The sequence below is a fragment of the Dicentrarchus labrax genome, unplaced genomic scaffold, assembly GCF_905237075.1.
Source record: "Dicentrarchus labrax unplaced genomic scaffold, dlabrax2021, whole genome shotgun sequence".
In the NCBI taxonomy this organism is placed as follows: Eukaryota; Metazoa; Chordata; class Actinopteri; family Moronidae; genus Dicentrarchus; species Dicentrarchus labrax.
This window is the reverse complement of record NW_026136724.1, coordinates 19,572,284-19,597,641: the sequence shown is the minus strand read 5'-3', so window position 1 is coordinate 19,597,641 and position 25,358 is coordinate 19,572,284. Positions and strand designations below refer to the sequence as shown.

Here is a 25,358-nt window from a genome sequence, read left to right as displayed (position 1 = left end):
CACGAAGGCCTTGTGACCCCGCTGTGAAGCTTTGGAGACCCCTAGTGGGAGTCCTGACCCCCAGGTTGGGAACCACTGCCCCAGAGGGCACTATACCACATTCTGTCCACTGCAAAGGCACCCTGGAGGGCACTTAATCATGTTTACTTACCATAGGGGGCAGCGTTTTTTCCTTTTTAAACTCCAGTGATGCTGATTAGAGGTTATGGATCTTGGATGTGGAGCCTGGGACTCCACTTGCTGCCGCCTCCCAGCTGAAAGGCCACAGCCTGGGGGGCAGCAGCTGAAGCAGAGGGAGGGTGAACTCATGTGTGTGTTTAAAAGCGGAAGAGAGGGTGTGTGGGAGGATTTATAATCAGAGAGATCAAGAGAAAACAACTAGGGACAGTGTGAGGAGATTCCCATCCACCAGTGTTTCCCAAGAAACTGTAGAGGGAAGAACTTGACCATGTGCCATAGCCCCGTTGCCCTTAATCTCCCCCAGGGTCTGACAAAAAACTCCCCTTCACCCTGTCTTCCTCTTTTTTTTTTACATACACACGAACACACGCTCGCATACAGTAGAGAAAACAAACCAGACAGCTGTTCAACTTTCACCTTTCACCTTTATGTCGCCGGCGGAGAAGGAAGTAACACGTCGTCACAGGAAAGACCCGCAGTGGAAGGGCGACGGAGGGGAAATGAAGATTAAAATTATTTTTTATCAATAAAAGAAAGAGTCCTGGAAGAAAGTTGACAGGAATGAGCCTGATTGATGATTCAATTGGCTATTTTGTCCAACTTTCAGCTGCATTTTCTGATTGTTCTGACTGCTTTAAAGGTCCAGCGGAGGCGACGTACTGCGATGAGCTGCTCTCATTGGCTGCTCACTTTCGACTCTTCCATAGCAGGAAACAATAGCGGCTCATCTGGTCACACACAGTACGCTAAAATATGTTTCTGAAACGATTTTAGGTGAGAAAGTAACAGAATCTGGATCCATATCTGATCAGCACTGTTTGACAGTTTGATCTGAGTTTGGTGCGTTGAGCTGGACGGACTCACTGAGAATGAGCTGTCAATCACAAGGTAGCCCCGCCCTAAAGCATACCCTGCTTTATGGTCTGTTTTACTCTAAATGGGACCATCATTTACTAAATGAACATCATGCTGTATGGAAGAAGACTGAAACTAGAGACTGAGACCAGAAACTCATCAGGAAACTGTTTACTGAGCTCATAAATCAACTGAGAAATCGACTCATTTCTCCATAAGACTGAATGGTAGCTGCCCCCTGCTGGCCATTAGAAAGAATGCAGGTTTAAGACACTTCACAGACCCGGAAGCTCTGTCCATTATATATACTGTCAGTGGTCAAAGAGTTTAAGTTGGTTGCAATCTGCCATCCCTCCACTAGATGCCACTAACACACTGCTCCTTTAAATGTATGTTACAACCCAACTGATACATCAACACGTCTGATAAAAACCCACACATTTATTATAAGTCTGTTTCAACTTTTGAAACAGACTTATAATAAATGTGTTTTTTTTTTTTTTTTTTTACAGTGTTTTAAGTGTTCTGCATCCATGTGATGTTTGTATGTGCATGTGTGTGTGTGTGTGTGTGTGTGTGTGTTTGGTGTTACACTCCGCAGCGTGAGAAAGCTCTGTCCTGAGGGAAGCGTTTGACCGTCATGCTGCCCCAGAACAGGAAGTGGGGACCGGTCCTCTTCTCCAGTATACCAGTACATGTTTGAACTTAAACAAGCTTAGTATCGTAATGCTTTCTCTGGCACTTGACATTCCCAACTCCATGCCTAACCAACACAAACCCTTAGCTTAGCATTAAGGTTAAACCTAGGCTCTAGTGGCAGAAATGGAATATAATATTCACAGATATGTTTTTTTATTTGTGTATAATCACCTGAATATAGGAATAATAATAACCTTCCACATAATCCTTTTTATTGAGGACATTGTCTGTGCTGTTTTCTTAGCATTGAGCTAAGCTGTGTGTTTACACAGGATCGCAGTTACACTTTTAGAAATACAGAAGTCCAATAACCCCTTTACCAAAAACTTGCTGGAGCGTTATGCATCAAAGCATCAAAGTAGGTATTTACAGGCAATTATTTCACAACTTTTGTTAAATAGATTGGAAAAACAGACGTCCATACCTCCTGTGACATCAGCTAGTTAAAAAAAAGTTTAATTTACTACTTAGTACTCCCTGGTAACAGTAATTAGTTACACTACAAGCTACTTTTCCGCTACTACCCACAAAATTGGTAATTGTGTCCTTTCTTCCCAAAATATAGACTTACAACGAATAAAAAAATCCAGTTTTGTTTGTTAAAATCAAAGTAATGGAATATTTACAGTCACTGAAAATAAGCCTAAAATCTAGTTTCCTCCACTATTATTACAAAATAAATCCAAGGTTTTGATTGGATTGTTGGATTTCAAACCCGTACGGTGGTGCCAACAAAAGTAAGGTTGTTTTTTGGGGGGATAGCTGTAATGTGGTTACTAAAATGTATTAGCAATTAGTTACACCACTAGTTACTGTAGAAAGTGTTATTATTACTAGTAATAAGTTACTGCACCCACGCTCAACAGAGGTCGTGGTACTCAATAATAAGTAAGGGTACTCATGTGGACAAAAATCAGAAGTTTCAGACACACTGGTCCTCACAAGGATGGTAAAAAAGGACCCATATACACACACACACTAGCTATCAGTATGTATTGCCACCTCCTGGGGACTCGCTGACCTGCAGCAACAAAGCAATAAATCAAACTCACACCTGAAATGTTAATAAACTCCGAAGATACTGAGTAAAATTCAGTCATCATCCCTTTGCAGTTTTCCTCGTATGCTCCAGCAACCGGGATGTGACAGAGCATTATTTTCTTTGACACTTGAAGGTTATCGGAGAGACAGCAGAGATAGCAGGAGGCAGGAAAGGTTTATTACACATTCAAAACTTTTTTTTTTATTGGATTGTTCTGCTCGATGAAGCCTGTTATTCGACAAGCAGCCAGCCGTTAAAGTCCGTAATGAAAGGGACGCCAATCTGAGTCCCGACGTGATTCCTGCGGATTAAAGGAAATTAGTTCCATTTTTAATCGTTAACACAAACAGATGTGACAGAGGCAGCGCTTGATGAGAGAGGAGGAGAGAAGAAAACAAAGCGTTTGACAGCTACAATGCTGCCGGGGTTTACGGTCCACTGAGATCAATTCAAACTGTCATAAATATCAGGAGTGTAGTGAAGGTAAACCCACAAACAGCCCACCTACTCATCTTTGGAGTAGAGCTTACCACCTTTTAATGAACTCACAGAATATAAGACATCATGGTGAGACGTAAATGAGCGTAAGTGACATAAAGATTAAGGTCTTTGTTGTTGTTTTTTATAAGACAAGAGACTGTAAGATAAACTTTTATTAATCTCAGGAGGGAAATTCAGGTGTAAAAAGAAGAATGAAACAGAAAGGTTACAAGTGAGAGTACAGAACCACTAATAAGAATAAATATAACAAATATAAAAACACTGGACAGCTGGCCCTAGATATCTGCACTGGTTCTAAAATGACTAAAGTCAATCAATAAATGATCTGTCTCTGAGATAAGATGGATAACATAGACGAACAAACATAATCTGAACAATTACAAAAGCAAACAAAACAAAAGAAACCTTGTTAGCAGCTGGATGAGTCTGACCTGTTGATGGAAGAAGAGCTTTGACCACTAGAGGGCGTCCTTGGCTCAGTATAGTTAAGTAGAGACGCAGCAGAGCAGAGCACAGCTGTGAAGTTTCTATTTATTTAAATATAAAATCAACTTTTAGGTGCACCACAGAGCTTCCTCCCAGGACAGCAGATGTTGAGGATTTAATGCAAGAAATGCGAACCTCACAAAAAACATAAAAAACATTAAATGAAAATAATATTTCATGCTGAAGACAATCCTCTATCTCCGGCGGGGTACAACTCCATCTTCCTTACGCAGCCTGTGTGACGACAGGTGGAAATTTGTAAGTGTAATTCTCAAATGATCGTCAACATGAGGACGATTATTCGAATACAGCGAATGGAAAAGTGGAGGATAGATTTTTGGAGACCGTATGCAGCAGCTGTTCTTCTATATTCTAAGTTCAAAAGTCTCTTATTAGCTAATTTTTAACCTTTATTCTATGTAATTGAACCCAACTCTCTTGAGACTTGAAGAAATAATAAGTCAACATAGCAGGAAACATGGGATGAGGTTTGATTTGAGAGTAACATGAAATAGGAGCCCTCTGGATCTGCACTTTGGCTTGTAACCACTTAAAAACCATCATTGTCACCATTTTTATTATAATAATTTTCAAGTAAAATTATCAGATAATTCACAACAAAAGCAATTGTTAAAGAAAAGTGTTAAACCAACACATTAATTGGCTAAGATTTGTCTTATATTGCCATAGATCATTAGTGTGAAGTGACCTTACTGATACAAGAATGCTCCATTAAAGCTGCAGTAGGTAACTTTTATAAAAACAACTTTCCGTCATATTTGCTGAAACTTTCACTATATCCCGAAAGTAGAACATGAGACAGATAATCTGTGAAAAAATCCGCTTCCTCTGGCTCCTCCTTTTCCCGGTGCTTAATCCAAAAACCAGTTCTTTGCATTTGGACAGCCAAAGAAGAACCGGAGGCACCAACACTTTGCTGGTTCAGAACCAAGAACAGCTTACAACAGGGAATAGGGGCACCTTCTGGGCAGCCAGCTAAGTACTTATTAGCTTTTTAGCACATAGATGTTAACTTGAAACCAAGTTCTCAAGTTGAACCAGCACTAGCACCAGCCCAGAAATAGCACCATAGGTTTGCATTGGTGTAAAGGGGGTTCTAAGTGCTTCTGTTTTTAGCAAGAATCCACCGAGTTTGAACAAAAACAACCAATCAGAGCCAAGAGACTCAATAATCAACCGTTTTTTTTTGGCTCTGATTGGTTGTTTTTGTTCAAACTCGGTGGATTCTTGCAAATGCCATTAGGAACACTAGCTATAAAGTTATTTTTAACTTGCACGATGCGGCTTTAAATACTACACACTAGTAGTATTTTAGCACACAAGGATGTCACAAGAACTTATTATTAATTGCCATTTTACTCCAACACAAGAAAATTGCTTTACAGGTTTTTACAATATAGTTTGCTGTAATATTAAATTCTCATTTAACTTCCTGTTTGTATTCTGTTATTGTGCTGTACTGCTTGAGGGGCCAGAGAAAGTGGTGTTAGAATAAATTTTAATATTGCCCTTTTATTAAAAAACTAACCAGGACACAAACACTCTTTTTCTGCCTCGGAACACCTTCCCTTTGATTTATGGCTTCAGTGTGTTTTATCCCACATAGCTCAAAGGACAGGTCACAGATGAAAAGCGGCATCCACATATATACTGTCATATCATATGTGCAGTTATTTATTTCTGTGGGAAACACTGCTGAGCCACGCTTCTCGTTTTTCAGCTAAACTCGCGGAAGCCTTGGGCAAAAAGCCAGAGAGGACGTTCACAACGGCACACAGTGTTCAGGTCAGCCTTCATCAAGGACGGAGGTGCGCTGGGAGCAGCGATTAGGGAGGTTTGTACTCATATCCAAACTTTTATTCACAGTTAGAGCCAGAGAACGACAAAGGCCAGACAAAAAATGGAGAGTTGCATCTTGGAAACAAGATCTTGTCCTTGACTGGTGACACCCCTCGGCTTGGTGTCATCCAGCTGTGTTGCGATGGACGTAAAGCAGTAGGTGCATATTCATTGTGGATTTGACCTCAACAGAAACCTCAGTCTGACTGGATTACAATAAAATACAAACTTTATTGTCCACCGCAGACCTTTGCAGAACTTTAATAATAAAACCTTTTAAAAAGTGCTTTTACAGACAAAGCAGAAATGATCACAGCAATACACATAATTAAATATAAAATAAAGAATAGAATAGAAGTCATAAAAGTGAAATAAAAACTAAGTAAAACAGAGGTATAAGCACAACTCAAACTCATAAAACTCATAAAAGTGGATTAGGTAACACCCAAGCCCCAACAGATATAAAGACAAAACTATAACATCATATTTAAAATTCCAGTTGCGTCAGAAATAAAGAACTTTTTGTAAATGCACCTTCTTGCCGGAGGCATCTTAAAGCCCCTCAAGAAGGCAGCAATTCAACGTGACAAAGCATACAGGGGGGCGGATGATGGTATCTTCACACTGGGCTTTGTGTTCAGGTCTGATGGTGCACAAATCCTCCCAACAAGTCCTCCAGAGTAAACAACAAAACACATCATTAAGCAACCTGTGGATCTGGATCTGCATGCTGCTCTGCTTTTTGCCCCTTCCCAGTGCGTCCCTGTGGCTTTGGCGATACATTATGTGGTAAAACATTTTCATTTATCATTGTAGTAGGCCTAAAGGGATTCTGACATTCTCTGGCTGTAAAAATGTGCAGCCATTACACGCCGAATAAAACAAATGTTTTGACGTTTTGTCAACTAAAATTTGCGTCACAATCAGGGGCCTCAAACTTAAACTTGCTTGGGGCCACTTGTGATTTCAAAGGAGTGTTCAAGTACTACAAGAAAGAGCAATATTCTGAAATACTTCCATTAATAACATCATACTTAACAATACAAATGCAGTTTATATACAGTATTATATCATTATTTTACATCATTTTTGTTGTTTGCAGCCAAGGAAGGCCTGAAACCGGCTCTCTTTTGCACACATTTGTTTGACGTTATTTTGTGCCAAACAAAATCATTTTAACTGTACTGGAAGGTGTAGTTTAAATTGAAATGAAATAACAAGAACAAATAAATAATAATAATAATAATAATCATTTGATTGTTGTAGTGGAGATTTGCTGTGTTACATGGTGCCTTTTCCTCAATAGCAGTGGCTACTAGTCTTGAGTCTCTCTAATTAGGCAAGCATTGTATTCCAAATACAACAAAAAGAAAAGTCTCTGAGGAAAATAAACAATTTAATGGTGCATGGACAGACTTGAGGTTTAATCTGTGGTAAAGTTAGTCTTATAAGGCTCAAATTCTTTCTACTTGTTCCACTTTTACTTAAGTAAAGAAGTTGGAAAGTATGTTCCGAAAGAACCTTACACGTATTTATCGTGTTAAAAGTCATAATAAATTCCTACAAATATAAAATATGTGGATACTTTTGACCTCCGTAATAGTACATTCTCAGCACTGCCTCACAGAGTCTCACCTGCTGATCCGTCTCTTTTTATAGACCACTGACCCAGCAAACACCAGACGTTACAGAGACCAGCAGATGTCATTGTGTCCATTAATCCAGCGTTCAGGACCTGAAGAACCACTCTCTGGCTGCCTGTGATTGCTTTCACTGAGCTTTTACCTCGTTTCTGTTTTATTAATAGACCCTCTCTGCTCTCTTTTTTTTAATCTAGTTTCAGTTATTCCACTTATCTATGAAAGGGCTGTTGCTGTAAAAGAGCCGGTATACTACGTTGGACATACGTGGACATCCCTCCAGCATCTCTTTCTGCTGTCTGCAGAGAAAACAGACATGAAGAACATCTAAAAGAAATTGCTTTGTGCACACAAGACAGTGAACTGTGAATGATTAAATGACAGCTAGTTAAGGTGAAATGAACACACCTTGAGCAGCACAGCGGTGAGCCAAATCAGTGTCACAGCAGTTTGTCAGAGGTATCCTGATACTGACGTAACAATTCATCAACTGAATTTGTTTTGTCATAAACTTGCTTTTGAAGAGGGGCCTAAGCATCGCCTTTTATGATCAAATAAACCCAATTAAAAGTCCTGTGTGTAGAATTTAGGAGGATTTATTGGCAGAAATTGAATATAGTATTCATAGGTATGTTTTCATTAGTGTATAATCACCTGAATATAGGAATAGTTGTGGTTTTGTTACCTTGGAACTTTTGCTGCCAATGTAGTTCCTCCTGCACACTTCACAGCCCGTTCTCATTGCCAGGTCATCAGATACAGACGCGAGTGGTGTTCAGTTAGTTGCAACTTCACTGCTAGGTACCACTAAATCCTACACACTGCTCCTTTAAATGTTTCTCACAGGTGAACTGCAATCCAGTTTAAAGAAGCAATGGTAAAATACAATTAAAAAAGAAAACTGTTCTAAACATTATGTACTTATATACATTATTACACTTTGAAACAGTAAAAAAAAAATACATGTTCCAAGTTTGTATTCCTATCTCCTTGGTTTTAATTCTTAAATAATCTTGTTACATGCTAAATATGTGTCAAATAATGCCTCTTTTCTCTTCCTGTGAAATATTTTGGTATCTTGAACTTATATATCCATCAGATATGATATGGAAGAACTACGTGACCCTGATCGTCATTTAAAACAGCACTTTTGTCATTAGCTTGTGGTTCATAGCATAGGCACAGCGGGCAAAACATTCCCAAGTTTATGCTGTTGTATGTTTGTCACACAGCTGAATGAGAGGATAAAGTATCTGTCAGGAGTGGGATTTGAACCCACGCCTCCACTGGGAGACCAGAAGTCCCTTTGCCTCAGGAAGGAGTTGAGCCTTGAGTCTGGCGCCTTAGACCACTCGGCCATCCTGACAACTGGAAGCAAGTGTATTCAGTCATAAACCCAATTAAAGAAATTGAATATAATATTTATAGGTATGTTTTTATTAGTGTACAATCACCTAAAAATAATAATGTTTGTGTTTTCCTTACCTTAGAATGAGCCACTAAATCCTACACACTGCTCCTTTAAGTTATCTGCTTCATAACCCCTCTATGTTATCTGACATTACAGTCAATAAAAAAGTGTCCTGATCATAAGAAAGCAAAGGTTTGATTTGAGGTTTAGAGACAAGGGGGTGAAATGTTGAAGTAAAAGTTTAAAGAATATGAGCAACAGCAGCCTTAGTCAGATTTTACACTGAATGTCATTTTCTTGCATCAAAAAATTAGCACATTTAAAAATACCTCCAGCTCCAAATATCAGCAGTCAGCGGCTTCAAACCACCCACATTAACGTCAGCCTGCCTGATGTAGGTCCAACCCCGTGTCGGCTGCCGAAATGTTTTATTAAATGAATTGCCCATAATTTTAATGCTTCAGTCAATTCTTCACCAGATCAAAAGACTCAGCGTGGCCTTTATCAGCGTAAATTATTCAACGCATCCCATGACAGGTGGAGCTGAGGGACAATGAAAACGTACATACCTGTCACCCAGCTTGTTAAATATGAACAAATAGCCTTCTGTATACGAGTGGCGTAGGACCTTGGGCCAGACTTGTGGGGATGTGCTGCTTCCTCCGGCAGAATACTAAACGAGGATTTTGGGTGTGTGAACATTGGCGCACAAGGCGGTGGATTAGCATGTAAACAACACGGGGCAACATCCACTAAAAACCCTCCCTGCAGAGCCATTCACAGCCACGGAGGGACGAGCTGAGACATGCACACACAAACGTGCACTGTACATGCATGCTCCAGCAAAGGCTATATACAGGCCATCAACCCCACACACACACACACACACACACACTAGTCTTGCTGGCAGTAATCAGAGTGCAGTGTGTTTTTCTCAGCGGTGTAATTCATCAAAGTGACGGCTGCCAATGAGTCTCAGTCAGCCAGACAGCCACAGCTAATCAATCATCAATCTACCTGCTCTTTGTTTCACAGCCCTCTGCAGTCACCATCGCCATATTTCCAAGACACACGCACTCAAACGCTCTCTTTTGCATGGTCACGTTTTGCGGTTCCCCTTCCCCGTCTGGGTCAGTGTGTAGAGCACAGCGCCAACATGGCCAGGGTTCGGGGCTCATTCACCTGATTAGGCCGTCTTCAATGAATAAATAATCAGGGAGCAGCTATCGTGTTTGCTGGAGACACTAAAGTTTGACGGATGGGTTCTCGAAGTCCCATAAGTCTGATTTAATGTACTCATAATTCAGTTTCTTTGAAAGGAATACTGCGACATTTGGGGACGTTTATTTATATGCTTTTATTCCAAGGGAGAGATGAGAAAATCGATGGCAGCATGAGGCTGTTACAATCAATATTTTCATATTAACAGTGGCTCAAATGAGCATGTGTATGTAAAAGGTGCTTCTTGTAGCGGCAAACTCACAAAGAATATTAGTTCCCTTCGGCTCTACCGACTGTTTTAGCGTCTTTAAGCTCTTTGTTTTGGTTTTACATCCCGGGACTCTACTGTTTACATGACGTTCCCAGCTACATAATGGAGCATTTGTTTGTATTTTCAGCCACTTGTGGGCAGAACAAGTGTTTATGCCGACAATTAAGTCTAATGTTCATCTCTTTTAGCTCTGTTTTTGGTCTCTACCAACTCCTAAAGAAGATATCTGCCTTTTTAGCTGGTTGCTATCTCTTTCTGTTTGGTGCTGGGCAGGTAGTAAAAACCAAAACAAGCTGAAAGACACTTTTAACTGTTCTGCTGCCATACTGCTCACCTTAATGCTATGCTAATGCTAGCATTTCAAAAGCTCCACCGCCACCTACTCCTACTCTACATATTCTACATTCACACACAATCTATTCCATGTGACTGACATGACTATTCTGTTGTTTAGTTCTGACGACTTGTTGCTCAGCAGATACGAGTGGAGGCAGTAGGAAACTGCTAGCCAAGGCAAATTCAATTCAAACTATCTATTTCAAAACCTGGTTATAGCGTTAAACGTTAAAGATTAGGCCATCCTAATCTTTAATCTCTTCCAGATTTGTATTGTTTTTAATCTCTAGAAAAGTAAACGGATAGACTGCACTAATTTAGCACCTTTGTAGTCTTCTGACAACTCCTCTTGTTCTTTAAACACACATAGATTTACACTGATGTTGTGTAAATAGAGTTCAGTATCTTGCTTAAGGACACCTTGACATGTAGCAGGAGAAGCTGGGTATCGAACCACCAACCTTCAGATCAGTTAATAACACACTCTACCTCCAGAGCCACAGAAGACTACCAAAACACTCCACTGATGCCCAGACTACTACTGTTACTACTAGCACTACTTATACTCGTTCTTTTAGTACTACAAAAGGTTATTATAGTTAAATAAAACTACACTAAAAAATAAAGATAGGTGTAAAAAAACACAACATTTTTAAACAATAAAAACTAAACTGAAACAAGTAAACCCACTCTGGGTTATTAAACTGAATTGAAAACAAAAATTTAAAACAAAATAAAATAAAAACTAATGAAAAATAAAAACGGTGGCACTCTTCCCATCCATACCAGACTGCATTACTTTACATTGTGCATTAAAAAGTGTCATCAGCAGCACTACTCCTTCTTCTTTAAGAATAAATATTGGTAGGTGGAAGGCCATTTGAAGTGCGGAGCTATTAATCTTTCCCAGCACATTGGCCGTCTTGGTAACAAGTCCCGTATTGATGGAAGTGAGATATTCTATTTGTTCCTTAATGGACTTGAGGAATCGCTCAATTTGTTTCTTCCATAATTGCAGAGAAGATGAACCCAGTTCTGTATGATTCCCTCCGATCGATACTCACTTTCCAATCCTGTATCCTGCTCACAGACAGGAACATAAATTGGTGCGTCAGCGAATGTAGTTTGTGGAGGCTTTAACTAAACTTTGTCTCCAAGTCTCTACAGTTCAACCCCCACTCTCAATTCTTTAGTTTCATTTAGCTCAAATCTGCTATTATTAAGTATAAAAGTAATTAAACGAATTGTTTTTATGTTAGTTATCAGTAAAAATATGACTTATTTTCCATGTTTTTTAGAGTATTTGAATGTTTTGTTCCATCAGTAGCTGCTACGTTGGATCATTGCCTCAAACAGGAAACACTGTTTTTCCGCCTCTACAAAGGCTTCATTACGGAGACATGAGAGAAAACGAAATGAAGTGTGGGGAGTGGGTGTGCTGCAGAAAAACAGCGCCATTACACCTGGAAAGTGTGAATAGGGTTTTTAAATAACATCCTAAATGCACTGGGGTTCACTGTATTGTCTCTTACATGCTATTCAATTCACATCCCACCGCCTGATGTTACACCTGTTTTTTTTCATTCTCTCTCTCTATATGACAGAGCAGGGTTAGATTGATGGATTGCACACTGGTCTGATGATGTGTGGGGGCAATGTTTGGCCTTAAAAAGCAGGCAGGCGCTGTCAGGATGGAGGTTTCTCTTTGTTTTTCTCTCCTCATTCGCAGTCGAACCAGACTCTCATTGCCTTAACAAGATGTTAAAACACCTAAAATAAAAGTGGAGAGTGTTACACCGTGTTCACACGAATGCAGGTGACTTTGACAATGCATCTTTCTCTCTCCAACCTCAAAATGTTTCCATTGTAAAGCCAACGTATCAAGTGTCAGCGATTGTCAGTTTATCATCGTTCATGCAACGCGCTCAAGTCCTTCCGTGTGACTCCTCCTCGAGAGGCAATCGCACGGGTAATGAAAAAGTCATTTAATTGTGGGGTCGATGCAGCTGCATGGGAATCACATGAGCCGTGGGCTGGCAGGTACCATTTATGACCCTCAATCAAACCATTATGTTGGTCTCACAACAGAAACAGAAAAACACGTCAATAACATCACCTGTGTTGTCGACGGAGACCACAGAGAGTCGGGAGAATGGATCTCGCACTGACAAAGGCCGTATTTGTCGGTGGTGGTGTCATTTTGATGACTAAAAAAGAGGAGGACGAAGAAGAGATTGAACCGTTTTCCTTATGCTCCATCTGGGAAGACGTTATTGGAAGCGGTTTGGACAATATAGGTGATTGCATGAGCCATCTGCCTATGAACTGTTACACACTGGACCTTTAAGTACAGCCTCACACAGCCACTAGCACTTATTGTCTTGTGCAGAGCACAGGAACTGTTTGTGTTGTTTTTTTCTTTCAGTTTGAAACCATTTAATTAATCATGGATGTCAATGAAACAGTCTTAAACCTGTGTAGTCTGTCCATCTGATTCAGTGGAATATGTAGGAGGTGATTCAGGCTACTGCAGTCTGGAGTTTTTGTGCTAGAGCAGCAAAAACGTCACCGTATACTGTATCACTTTCCAAGGTGAAAATAAAACTATTTGCTAAGTTCAGTCCATTTTGAGGTCGGTGTGTGCATATGATGGAGGGAAAAAGCTGCGAGGTAGAGAACTTACTGTAACCTTCTTCCTACGAGACACGCCACCAAACATATTGTTTTTGTTTGTTATTCTCCCTCATCAGATAGTGACATTGTAAAAGAGGGATAAGACAAAGTTCCCTGGTACCATGAATGGGGACATTGCAGTGTGTCTTTGTGTCCTAACAGCTGCCTTTGACACAGTATTCACTGAATGCTGCTGCAGAGGTTGGGAAGCAACTAAGTTGACATGAACAGTACTTTTATACACTCTGAGTACATTTCAGAGCCTGTACTGTTTTACTTTTACTTGAGTAAAGTGATTCAGTACAGACTGTTTGTACTCGTGCCTCTCTGTCTGTGTGTGTGATTATTTGACCGTGAGGAAAGTCTGTGTGTGGTCTTGTTTTTAATGATGTAGCCACAATAATCAGCTTTTTACAAAACTTTTGGACTTTAAAACAGTAGAAATGTGTCTTGTTTTTTGGTGAGAACCTACATTATATTTTTGGATTTCTGGGCCCAATCCCATTTGATGTTGCTTTAATGCAGTGGTTCCCAACCTAAAGGGTCAGGGTCAAAGATTTACGTGGGGTCGCGAGACCTTCTTTATTATAAAGGATGCAAGAAAACCGAAAAAATATTTTTACAGTAGGCCTATATATCAGCTCTTTGTTCATTTCTGTGAGGAAAACTAAATTAAATTATTATTTTATTGTTAGTCTAAACTTTAAAGATCTGAACACGTTATATTGACGTCACTCTTCACAACCAAAGAGCTAATAGAACAATGGCAAAGTGTTAGGGAGAAGAAAACACAATAAAAAACACACAAACTTTCTGCAGTTGTTGTGTTTACTATCTGGGTTCATTGTATTGTTTATCAGTCGCTCTGTACTCTCATTGTTATGCATTGAATATAATATGAAATATCCATAAAATATGTCACTTTGTCGGGGGCTGACAGTTGACTCAGTGATAAAAAGTCATCAACAATGGGCAAATGCACTGAATAAAACAAACTCTTTAAAGTTTCAACCTTCATAAACCCTTAAGATGTTGAATTCTTAAACGTAGCTTCAGCGTTTTCTAAAAAAAACCCCTTCACATTTCAGTGCAGCTTCAGTCTGGTTTGGCTCTCAGTAATCTAAACAGTTCAGTTAGATTATGAGATTTTTTTATTGGCTGAGAAACACAGCTAATGTTTATTGCACATTTGAAATGGAAAGTAAACTGAGTTTTAGATTGCCGGCTGTGACAGAGAAGAATATTATGAGCGAATGTGTGTGTGTGTGTGTGTGTGTGTGTGTGTGTGTGCATATACTGTCTTGCTCTTCACTGTCCTTCAACAGTTCAACAATCTCATTTACATACTCATAAATCATTCACATCTGACGTCTCTCTCACTCAAATTCATAGACACGCTCAGAAACACACACACACCTGTAATAATGAGGTGTTTGAATACTTCTTTCAGCTCAAACAAACACAGCCCACATTCCCATGGATGGATGGATGGATGAGGTCTGACTGATCTAACAAACAGGAGAAATGTGCTGAAATCTTTGATCTTCAATCCAAAATGGAGGTTCCAGTTAGCGTTTGTAAAGTCATCACTGAATACAGTCACTTCCGCTTGTCAGGATGGCCGAGTGGTCTAAGGCGCCAGACTCAAGGCTCAACTCCTTCCTGAGGCAAAGGGACTTCTGGTCTCCCAATGGAGGCGTGGGTTCAAATCCCACTCCTGACAGATACTTTACCCTCTCATTCAGCTGTGTGACAAACATACAACAGCATCAACTTGGGAATGTTTTGCCCGCTGTGCCTATGCTATGAACCAAAAGCTAATGACAAAAGTGCTGTTTTAAATGACGATCAGGGTCACGTAGTTCTTCCATATCATATCTGATGGATGTATAAGTTCAAGATACCAAAATATTTCACAGGAAGAGAAAAGAGAGGCATTATTTGACACATATTTAGCATGTAACAAGGGATTACTGAACAATTAAAACAGAGAAAAGAGGAATATGAACTTGTAAAATGTATTTTTTTTACCATTTCAAAGTATCCTAAATAACTACACATACAGCGTTATTTCACACAGAGTTATAGAGAGCAAACTAACTCTGTGAAATGTTCTTCACACAGCAACAGCCTCTCTATTTAAAGTTTGCTTTAATTGCGTTTGTAATTATAGTTTTACTCCATTTTGCAGTAGCTTGCTGGTAGTTAATATTTGCACTTTTTTTTTATAGTTAAATACTGAAACTAAAAAACATTTGTCATAAAAGGAAAGACATTCTTTTTTTATGTTATTTTACCATTGCTTCTTTAAGCTGGATTGCAGTTCACCTGTGAAACACATGTAAAGGAGCAGTGTGTTGGATTTAGTGGTACCTAACTGAACACCACTCGCGTCTATATCTGATGACCTGGCAATGAGAGTGGGCTGTGAAGTGTGCAGGAGGAACTACAGTGGCAGCAAAAGTTATTATTCATCTAAAATCAGTTTTGGTTTGTCCGTTCTGGGCTACTGTAGAAACATGGTGGTTCAACATAGTGTCTGTACATAAAAATGTCTCATTCTAAGGTAACAAAACCACAACTATTCCTATATTGATGATTGATGAGTGATTATACACTAATGAAAACATACCTATGAATATTATATTCCATTTCTGCCTCCTAAATGTTGCACACTGGACCTTTAAAGTATTAGTTTTTAATGTTTTGAATCTGAATTTGTAAAACTAAACAATATATTAGATGTCAATTAGTCTTAAGTGTTGATAGACATTCCTGCACTTTCCCATCAATAGTGGGGTATTTTACAGTTTTTGGTTTATTTAGTGTCCACTTTTTACTGGAATATGACTTTTGTGTATTATATTTTGTTATAATTTTGTCAGTTTGATCCTTTTTTTTACTGAGTAGTTTGACCTACTTTTTCTAAGTAGTTTTAGTTAATCAAAGCAGATTTGCTGCAGTTCGACTTCCTCCAGTGTGATGTAATACTTTCAAAGAAGCTTCTTCCAACACTATCAAAGACATTTCTCTTTCAAAGTTACACAGTCTAAAAGAACATAAACCTCTCTCTGCATTGTGTGACAGTGTCCCTGTCACTGTGTAGTCTGGATATGCTTTCTATAATCACTCTTCATATTGATTGAAACACTTCGATACAGCACATTTTTTACACATTTCAACACACATTTTGCTCTCATTATGTCCTCCAGACCCCCCACTAGCTCCCAGTCCACAACCACACTCCTCTGATCCCGACCTCCTGTCTCCACCACTCAGGACCAAGCACCAGACCCGGGGGCGACAGAGCCTTCTCCATGGCTGCCCCAAATCTGTAACTGTAATGTATTTATGTAGTTTACTGTATTATATTCTTGTACTACTTGTTGAAGCACTGGACTGATGATATTGGGCATTAATATATTATAACCTGCCCCGGGACTATGCAGCTGAAAATGAGCTTATTAGCTAACTCCAGCACATTTACATTGTTGTACAAGTGTATTGTAAACTGTCCCTGGTAAACAAATAAATAAACAATATATTCAAAACCCCTCAAGGTTTGAATTGTTGTCAGTTCTCTATTTTTTTAGTTTGTTGTTTCTATGATAATTAGAATTTATGCGAAGTGTGTTTGAGTGTCATGAAAAGCACTGTATAACTAAAATGTATTATTATTATTATTATTATTATTAATAAAAAATATTCCGCTTGAAAAATAGTATGCGGTGTTGCTGAAAACTTCAGGGTCTCTACTAGAATTTCAAATAAAGGTCTGTGGGTTTGAATAATAACCAGCTGAATAAAATACATTCGTTATGATGCAGCAGCTGAAGGGTCAATGCAGCTGAGGTCAGACATGCTTTTATTTTGAAATTTTCTCCATGACATACACATTCCAAACACAATTTAAATAAAAATATACCACAGAGTTTGGACTGTTCCATCCTTGTTGGGAGTTTGGGACTGACACAGAGTTGTTGGTTGAATTCTGTGGTACTTTATGAATCTAAATGAATATGCTGTGTATGTTTACGATGCCTGTGACATTGAACTTGTGACCTCCAAACTTTTCCCTTCAGCAGTGTGTTTGGGTTGTGGTCAGGAATTTTATAAATGTTTCTTCATTAAATCATTTTAAAATACTGTGAGCAGCAATCCTGCATTTCAAATATGTATTTCTTCTCACTCGATATCGTTTTGATGCTTCTGGGTTAATACAAATACTTCAACTTATATATATTTGGATCGTTCAGATGTTTTTTGCAGGAACACGTTGGTTCTGTTATTTTATCCCATACACAGATAATGGAAGTGAGGATATAGAGAGAAGGGCAGCTAGCAGGAATGTATCATCCATGGATGACTGACCAGACGTACTGGCATGTGGAAAGGTCGCCCGACGCAAGGGGGTCAAAGGTCGTGGGTCAACATTAGGCTTTGAGGGGAGGGCAGATGGGGCTTAACGCTGCATGTGTGACGGAGAGAGATAAAAAGACATCTGAAGAAACAACAGAACAAGAAAGCAAACTTCAAACAAAGTAGATGGAGAGAAGAAATGTGACGTTAGCAGAAATGTTATTCTCCTGTAGAACAAGTGTACGCCCATGACTTTAGACTTTTCTCTTCTAGTAGAAGTTAACAGACAATACGGATTAAAGCTGTCAGTAGATGATGATTGTCATTATGCTTTCCATAGACAACCATAGATTTTAGTAACTCATGCAGAATTAGACAACCTTGACTGGAGCAGTAGTAGCAGCCAATAGAGCCCCATTGTGAACCCAGAAATGTTGAGCACCCTAAAGATTTATGTTAGAAATATACAGTATAGGTCCCCAGTATATAGAAACTTCCGGATGCAACTTGCATATGTTGGGCACTTATTAGCATAATCGTCCATATGGACAATATTTCAGCAACTGCTTGGCCAATTTGAACTACTGGAGCGATTTTTGGGGGTTATTGAGGACATTTTTAAATAAGAAACAGAAGGGGCCAATTTTGATACATTTTTTGTAGATTTTTAGGTAATTTAAATGCTTAATATATTGAACTTTCATTTTAGAATGAAGAGAGCTCAAAGACATGTGAATATTCAGTCTTATTATTATATTAGGATATTCTGTTTGAGTTTTTATATTTACTGAGGCAGGCCAAATAATGGCTGCATGGAAAGACAGTAATGAAGCTAGCTGTTACATAGCATGGCTCTGTCCAACTGTAACCAAATCCGCCTCTAAAGCACACTAATTAACACGTTACTGGAGGAAAAGCTGGATAAGATGACCCCATAAGCATAAAAATCTAGCCACTGAAAGACTGTATTGGGCCTTAAAACTAGAAAAACATGCCAGAAATTGAAGCAAGTTGTGCTCATTACAAGCAATGAAAACTCAGTTATTTAAGGTCAACTTTCTTAAAATAAGTAGTTTGGTCGCTTTAATGAGCTGAATTTAAGACTATACCTTATTAAGACTATTTAGCTGAAAAAATCTTACAATAAGACAGACTTTTCTTCAGCGTAATAAGAAAAATAAGTGACTTTGTCATACATGAAGGCACCAGAACAACCAAAACAATGAAAAACTAAAGAGCTGCTTCATTTCCAACACTGGGACAAGACTACTTTCACTTAAACTGAGAAGTTATGCAAGTGGTTTTACTCTTAAAATAAGGAAAATATTGTGCTGGAATATGATGCAAACCATTGTTGTAACTGTTGCAGACAAATTAATGGTTTGCATTTGTCTATCCACATTTTCTCTTCAACAGTTAGCTCTCACAAAAGTGAAAATAATTTCAGAAAGTACATTAATAAAAAATCTTGTGTATAATTTCCATGCAAATTCCCTCCAGTATTTAGAATTTGTTGTATTATGAATTTCTCTGCATGCTTGCTTCCACTCTTCTTCATTCCACTGGTCTCCTAATGCTGAAATCATTTTTTGTTGAATGCTATTATTTGTGTCTCTCTGAGTGTTTCTGATTACCTTGTTATGATTTTCAATCAGAAAGTTAATTATAGGGTGCATGTCTTTGAAATTGGGGGTCCTCTGCAATTTCTCGGAAGTAAACCATGTCATTGTTTATTTTATGAATTTTACATATTTTGTTTTTAAAGCGTTGTCTACCCGCTGGTTTAGTTCTTTAACTTGTTCGCACTCCTTTGTAATGTAGCTGTAACATCTTATTAAGACAAAGTTTTCACAAGAAACATGACAAGACAATTTTTTCTTTTTAGCAAATTATAGATAAGACTAATTTCCCAGAAACAAGGCTTTTCTACTTTCTTGAGGTTCCTCTTTTAGCAGCGTGGAAACGATTGTATTTCTTAAGGGACCTTAAGAAATTCCCGTGCCAAGTTCTTGTTAACTTTTACAGAGGAATGATAGAAAGCATCCAGACTGGAAACAACACAAACTGGCATCATTGGACGTCCACAACCCAGGACAGGAGGACTCTGCAGCAGGTGATTAAAACCTCCCAGAAGATCAATGGCACTCAGCTACCCAGCATCAGTGCTGATGGTGACGTGAGGTGCCTGTGTAGAGCCCGAAGGATTACCAACCCACAGCCTGTTCACCCTGCTGCACTCTGGGAAGAGGTACAGAAGCTTCCACTGACGTACAACCAGACTTAAAGACACCTTTGTCCCCCAGTCAGTGGGCTGTTGAATTCTTCTACAACAGTTCATTATGCAAATTAATAATAATCTTTATTGAATGATTCACTGATTAATGTTTTTTTTTTTTTTTTTTCCAGGTAGCTCTGTGAATTTAATTCTATAACCTTGTTGAGAATGACAATAAAATATCCTTGAGTGTTTACAAGATTTATTAGAATTCATAGAATTACACAAAAGAATAAAAAAATAAAACATATTCCGTTTTTATTTATGCTTTTTTTTAAAACACTTTTTTATTTTTTTATTCCTTTTCAAATTTGCTTTGATGCCTTTGGAATGTCATGATGTCATTGGAATGTCATGATGTCATTCAAAGATCAAAGCCAATGGAATGTTTCTTTGATACAAAGACGAACATTCTTTTGAGAATGTATAAATAGCAACCAGATCCAGTCTAATTCAGGTAAGAGTTTTTAGAACACATTCACAAACACAGCAATTGCAGATTTGTCAGGACAGGTTTACTTCGAATCCAGGAAGACAACTACAAACAACTATGAATTCAACAAATAGCGACGCGAGGGATCAGGCATTACCACCGGCCACGACAGAGCATCTTCGCTCACTCATCCAACAGTTCTTAGAACAGTTGTCGGCCACACAGTGGACAATGCTTCAATCCCGGTCTGTAGACCAATCTGCTGAAGACATTATAACAAACATGTGTACTGATATAGTTAATTCTATATCAACACACGTTAATGATGCATTCAAAACTCCTGCTAAATCGTCCAAAAGCCCGTCTGGATCTGTAGGATCACAGATGAGTACCATATCTGAGGCTGAAGTCCGCGAGTGTCTGGGTGACACGATATCCCTAAGTTTTGCAGGTGCGACTGGTGTAAGCGAGAGCATCAGTGGAAAAAGTACTGAAAAGGTAACAGACATCGTGGCGAGAGAGGTGACGGAGAGAATTAACTCCGAGCTCCTAAACAGATCCGGAGGCAGTGAGGAAAGTGAACCGCGCGTATCGAATGCTTTCTCCCGTAGACTAAAGATCCTAGTTAGACACGTTGTAAGAATTCTTCAGACTTGCACATCTAAAATGAACTGCAGGTTTGGTAAAGATCAGCAAAGCCCAATTATGGAAAGCGATGAGACCAGGGAGCCATGTCAGTCGCCTTTATATTGTACAGAAAACATTTCTACGGGAAGCTTGGTGGAGAGTACGACAGAATCTATCAAGCAGATCCTGCAGGAACAGTTAACTAGTATAACTCCCACTAATTATATTGACACTTCAACGGAGGAATACGAGGTGCTCACTTCCAGCACCTCTGCTGATATAGATGAGGTAGCTTCTCTGATTGTAAAGGAGATAATAGAAGACCTCAAATGTGAAACAGCTAGAACACCGTCCCCATTAGTGTGTAACTCTCCCTCTCCCACAATATCCTGCTGGGGAAGAGTTGGAGATAGAATTAAGGAATTCCTCATTCAAAGCTTCGCCAAGGAGTCCTTACTCAGCCTTGTGAGAAAACTGCAATGTAAATATAACTGCTCCCTACAAGCTGACACGAAAACCTCACTTGAGGAGTTACTTACAGAGGCCGATCAGGTGGTAAAGACACTTATTTCACGAGAGGAAGACGAGGAGACAGATGAAGGGTGCCCATACAAAGAAATGGCAAAGACCATTTCCAATGGCCAGCACACAATGGCCGCCACACAGCTGGGTACAATTGTATCGAGTCATCTGAGACAGGAGGGCACAGTTCACCTTCGTTTTGACATTAAGGGTGAGATAGACCGGTTCATGAAGCTGATGGGGAATTGGCTGAACCAACAAGTGGAGCTGGTTAAAAAAAAGAGGGACCACGCAAGCATCGCTGTGAGGCAGATAAAGGGGGTCATAAGTCTGCCAGCACGCACAGAGAGCCCCTCTATCATGGTAAGTGACACTGCGTTGGAACCAGTGGCAGCTTCCCTGAGTCTGGAGGCAACCTTCAGTGGTAAAGCAACACCACTTTGCAGAACTGTTAGGCCCTTCCATCCAGTAGCGCACATCAGTGAGGAAGCTGATGAAGCTGCACCACCTTCAATCAGTATTCAATCCATCCATTCACTGGTCAGTGAAGAAGATGGCGACTCTTTGACAATTGTGGTTGAAGCATCACCACCTACCACTATTCAGACTCTGACAATGGATTCATGGATCAGTGGTGAAGCTGCAGTTGAGCCAGCCCGTCAGTGGAACGAAATGAGCTGCAGCGTTATGGTAAATGCGCTGATTCTCCAGATTAAAAAGAATCTGGGGAAGGATCTGCAGATTCATCTGACTTGCGGTGACATCGAAAGCATCAGCGGGTCTCTAAAGGAGCAGCTCTGGGCCGAGTTTGCTAACTTTAATGCTGTTGTAGAGCCGAGTGGCTATCATATTAAGATGATTGCCAAGGCGGTGCACAAGGACTTGTGCAAGAAGGTAGGTGATGCAAAGATCTTACAAATGTGCCTTCTGTCCCGGGATGCATTAATTTACCAACATATAATTGAAACTCTGAAACAGCATCTTGTGACACCAAAAAATAAGTCTGGTGTCAAAAGATTCTTCTCAAGTGTAGTCAAGACCATGGCCAAACCATTCACTGCCTGTTTCAGACGTGGCCACAGAGAGTAATCTTTGGCGGTCTCGGGGCAGGTAGATAGGGCAGACCTGTTTCCATAGCTGTGATGACATGCGGTTTTCTCCGAGAGGCTTCGGTTCACCCAACTTTTAAACAATCTTAAAAAAAATCCGGCAGAACAGTTTGGCTAGTAGCACAGAGTGCTGCACCTGGATGTGACACAGGACTTCACGTGTCATAGGGCCTCACTCTTTTCAAATCTTGTCAGGACCGTGGCCACCACCCATCCCCCTTTTTCCATAGCTGTGATGACATGCGGTTTTCTCCGAGAGGCTTCGGTTCACCCAACTTTTAAACAATCAAAAAAAAATCCAGCAGAACACTCTGTGTTGCACCTGAATGTGACACAGGACTTCACGTGTCATAGGGCCTCACTCTTTTCCAGTCTTGTCAAGACCGTGGCCACAACCCATCCCCCTTTTTCCATAGCTGTGTTGATGTGGGGTTTTCTCCGAGAGGCTTCGGTTTCCCCAACTTTTAAACAAACTAAAAAAAATCCGCCAGAACACTCTGTGCTACTAGCCGAACTGAGGCTAGTAGCACAGAGTGTTGCACCTGAATGTAACACAGGACTTCAGGTGTCATAGGGCCAGACAGGTGCCACACTGTTACACACTGTTACACACAATTCTGCACCTTGACCCCAGAATTGAACCTTCCCCTTATTGCTGTGAGGCCTCAGTGTGTAACGGTGTGGCTTTCCCCTTACTCTTCTCATCTCTCATCAAGACCGTGGCCACCACCCATCCCCTCTATCCCTCTTTCTCTCTAAACCCAACTGGTCGAGGCAGACGACCACCCACCTAGAGCCGGGGTCTGTCCGAGGTTTCTACCTCTTAAAAGGAAGTTTTTCCTTGCCGCTGTCGCCAAGTGCTTGCTCATGGTGGGAACTGTTGGGTCTCTGTAAATACTTTTATATGGAGTACGGTCTAGACCTACTCTGCTGCTTCAGACGTGACCGCAAAGAGTCATCTTTGGTGGTCTCGGGGTAGGTAGATAGGACAGACCTTTTTCCATAGCTGTATTGACGTGGGGTTTTCTCCGAGAGGCTTCGGTTTCCCCAACTTTTAAATCTAAGTAAATAAATGTCCGGCAAAACACTCACCATTAGCCACAGTTCGGCTTGTAGCACAGAGTGTCATAGGACCCCACAGGTGCCTCAGTGTGTAGAACTGAGGCCTCACAGCAATAAGGGGAAGGTTCAGTTCTGGGCCTTGACCTCGTTTCTGTGAGGAGTACAGAGTGCTCACTGTGTTGCCGTAGGTTTTCTTCGGTTTCCTCCCACATTTTAAATAATTATAATAAAAACAAATACAAAATAAAAACCAAATAAAAAAAAAAGAAATGTATATCTCTGGTTTTAAAATACTTATTTTTATTTTCTGCCTATATGTGGATGTGTAACTCAGACTGAAGTTCACAAGACATGTAGCATGTAACAGCTGGTAGCTCCTTCAAATAGTAAACACAACACACAGCCTTTCAATAATTATTAAACTGCAACCTGAGCTTAACTACACACTTTATGGCTGACTAAAGTAACGTTACTATCCCTCACACACCGGGAAAGACTCACTTCCCACAGCTAACCGGCACTGGTTACCCACAAGCCCGCCTTCCTTAACGGGGAAGGCTCAGCTGGTGCAGTTAGGATGTGGATGGAGGAAGGATCCGATCCTTTCCTAAAGCAACTACTACTACAGTGGTGGTACAACAGGAGCGTCTTAGAAACTGTGAAACCAATTTAAAAGACCTTAGTCTTATTTTCTCCATTGTATATTTACTATTGCTTTAATAAAGCAAAAGTATTTCTTATACGTTTACTCGATTAATCAATGGTATTAATATCAATAAAAACTAACAATCCGTATCCCTACTGCTCAGTCTGTATACTCAATAGACCATGTATTATAAAGGGATTACAAAAGGCCTGCAAAAAGAAAAACAATGAGAATTTATAGTAAGTATAGAACTAAAGAGGTAAAGAAGAAATTCAACACATATAAAAATAACTAATATTATAGATAGGCAAGAAAACAACATTAAAGGTGAGTGAAATGTGTTAAATATTGTTAGAAATGGATCTAGAAATCCAAGTTACCCTCAGTATTTTACTGATAACTAAACTATGAATAATAAGGATGGATGATGAAGCTTCAAAATTTTTTGGGACCAAAGTTTGGGACCAAAATTGGCAGAAAGAATCAAGGAACCGAAGACACCCGAAGAGAGGATTGATGATTATTATTATGAACAAAGTCATTTAAGCTAATTTTTTCCTTAGAGCAGTCAAAGAAAATCCACTTCAGCTTCAACAGACTGGAATGAGCCAAAAAAAAGTCAGGCTTCTGTTTCCTCCCACATTTTAAATAATAATTCAAAATCACTTTTCATTACTTTCCCAATTCTTTAAGATACTGGAAGAACTCAAATTCAGAGAATCTTTGGTACTTTTTTGGCACCCTCAAAATAATTTATATAATGTTGTTAGCTTTACTCCTGGTGTAAAGCGTAGTGACGAGGATGAGAAATTATGCCACGATTTAAGCCGCTCTCTGCCTTTAGATTTGATGCCCGGCTTGCGTGTTGCGTGTAGCTCGTCTCCAGCTGGACAAAGAGGAGCGGGAGCAGACACCGCTATCAAGATACTTGAGCTAGAACTGCTGACTACTTCAGTTGCTTCTGTTGGTGTGCGGTCATCTGATTCATCCAGAAAACATTTCTTTGGCCCCTGTCTTTCGAGAGTCTGAAGTTGAGGGTGACTTCGGTGCTGCTGCTCTGCACTGGCCGAAGGATGTGTGGGTTTTACGACATCCTTTCTTATGAAAACGTAAAGGGCGCAATTCTGTGAGTTTATGAGCTGGTGCCTGA

General features: G+C 39.8%; 1 protein-coding gene and 2 non-coding genes across 10 annotated transcripts in view; 1 reads left to right on the top strand and 2 right to left on the bottom strand.

The window, feature by feature from the left end:
* Positions 1 to 169, bottom strand: part of abcc9 (ATP-binding cassette, sub-family C (CFTR/MRP), member 9) — a 62,880-nt gene extending 62,711 nt beyond the window's left edge. For 6 of the 8 annotated variants that reach the window (XR_007882479.1, XR_007882481.1, XM_051391722.1 and 3 more), the window contains exon 1: positions 152 to 168. Coding sequence is in view for 4 of the 8 variants with exons in the window: in XM_051391722.1 (XP_051247682.1) it covers positions 152 to 154 (3 nt within the window). In the remaining 4 variants the exon portion in view is untranslated. Of the gene's footprint in view, positions 1 to 151 lie in introns of all 8 variants that reach the window. The other 2 variants (XR_007882478.1, XR_007882480.1) reach the window with 1 other exon arrangement.
* Positions 170 to 8,517: 8,348 nt separating this feature from the next.
* Positions 8,518 to 8,629, bottom strand: trnal-caa (transfer RNA leucine (anticodon CAA)). Its single transcript has 2 exons — positions 8,592 to 8,629; positions 8,518 to 8,563 (listed from the first exon to the last, which is right to left on the bottom strand). It is a non-coding gene; the product is annotated as a tRNA-Leu (tRNA).
* Positions 8,630 to 14,786: 6,157 nt separating this feature from the next.
* On the top strand, positions 14,787 to 14,898 carry trnal-caa (transfer RNA leucine (anticodon CAA)). Its single transcript has 2 exons — positions 14,787 to 14,824; positions 14,853 to 14,898. It is a non-coding gene; the product is annotated as a tRNA-Leu (tRNA).
* Positions 14,899 to 25,358: the final 10,460 nt, after the last annotated feature.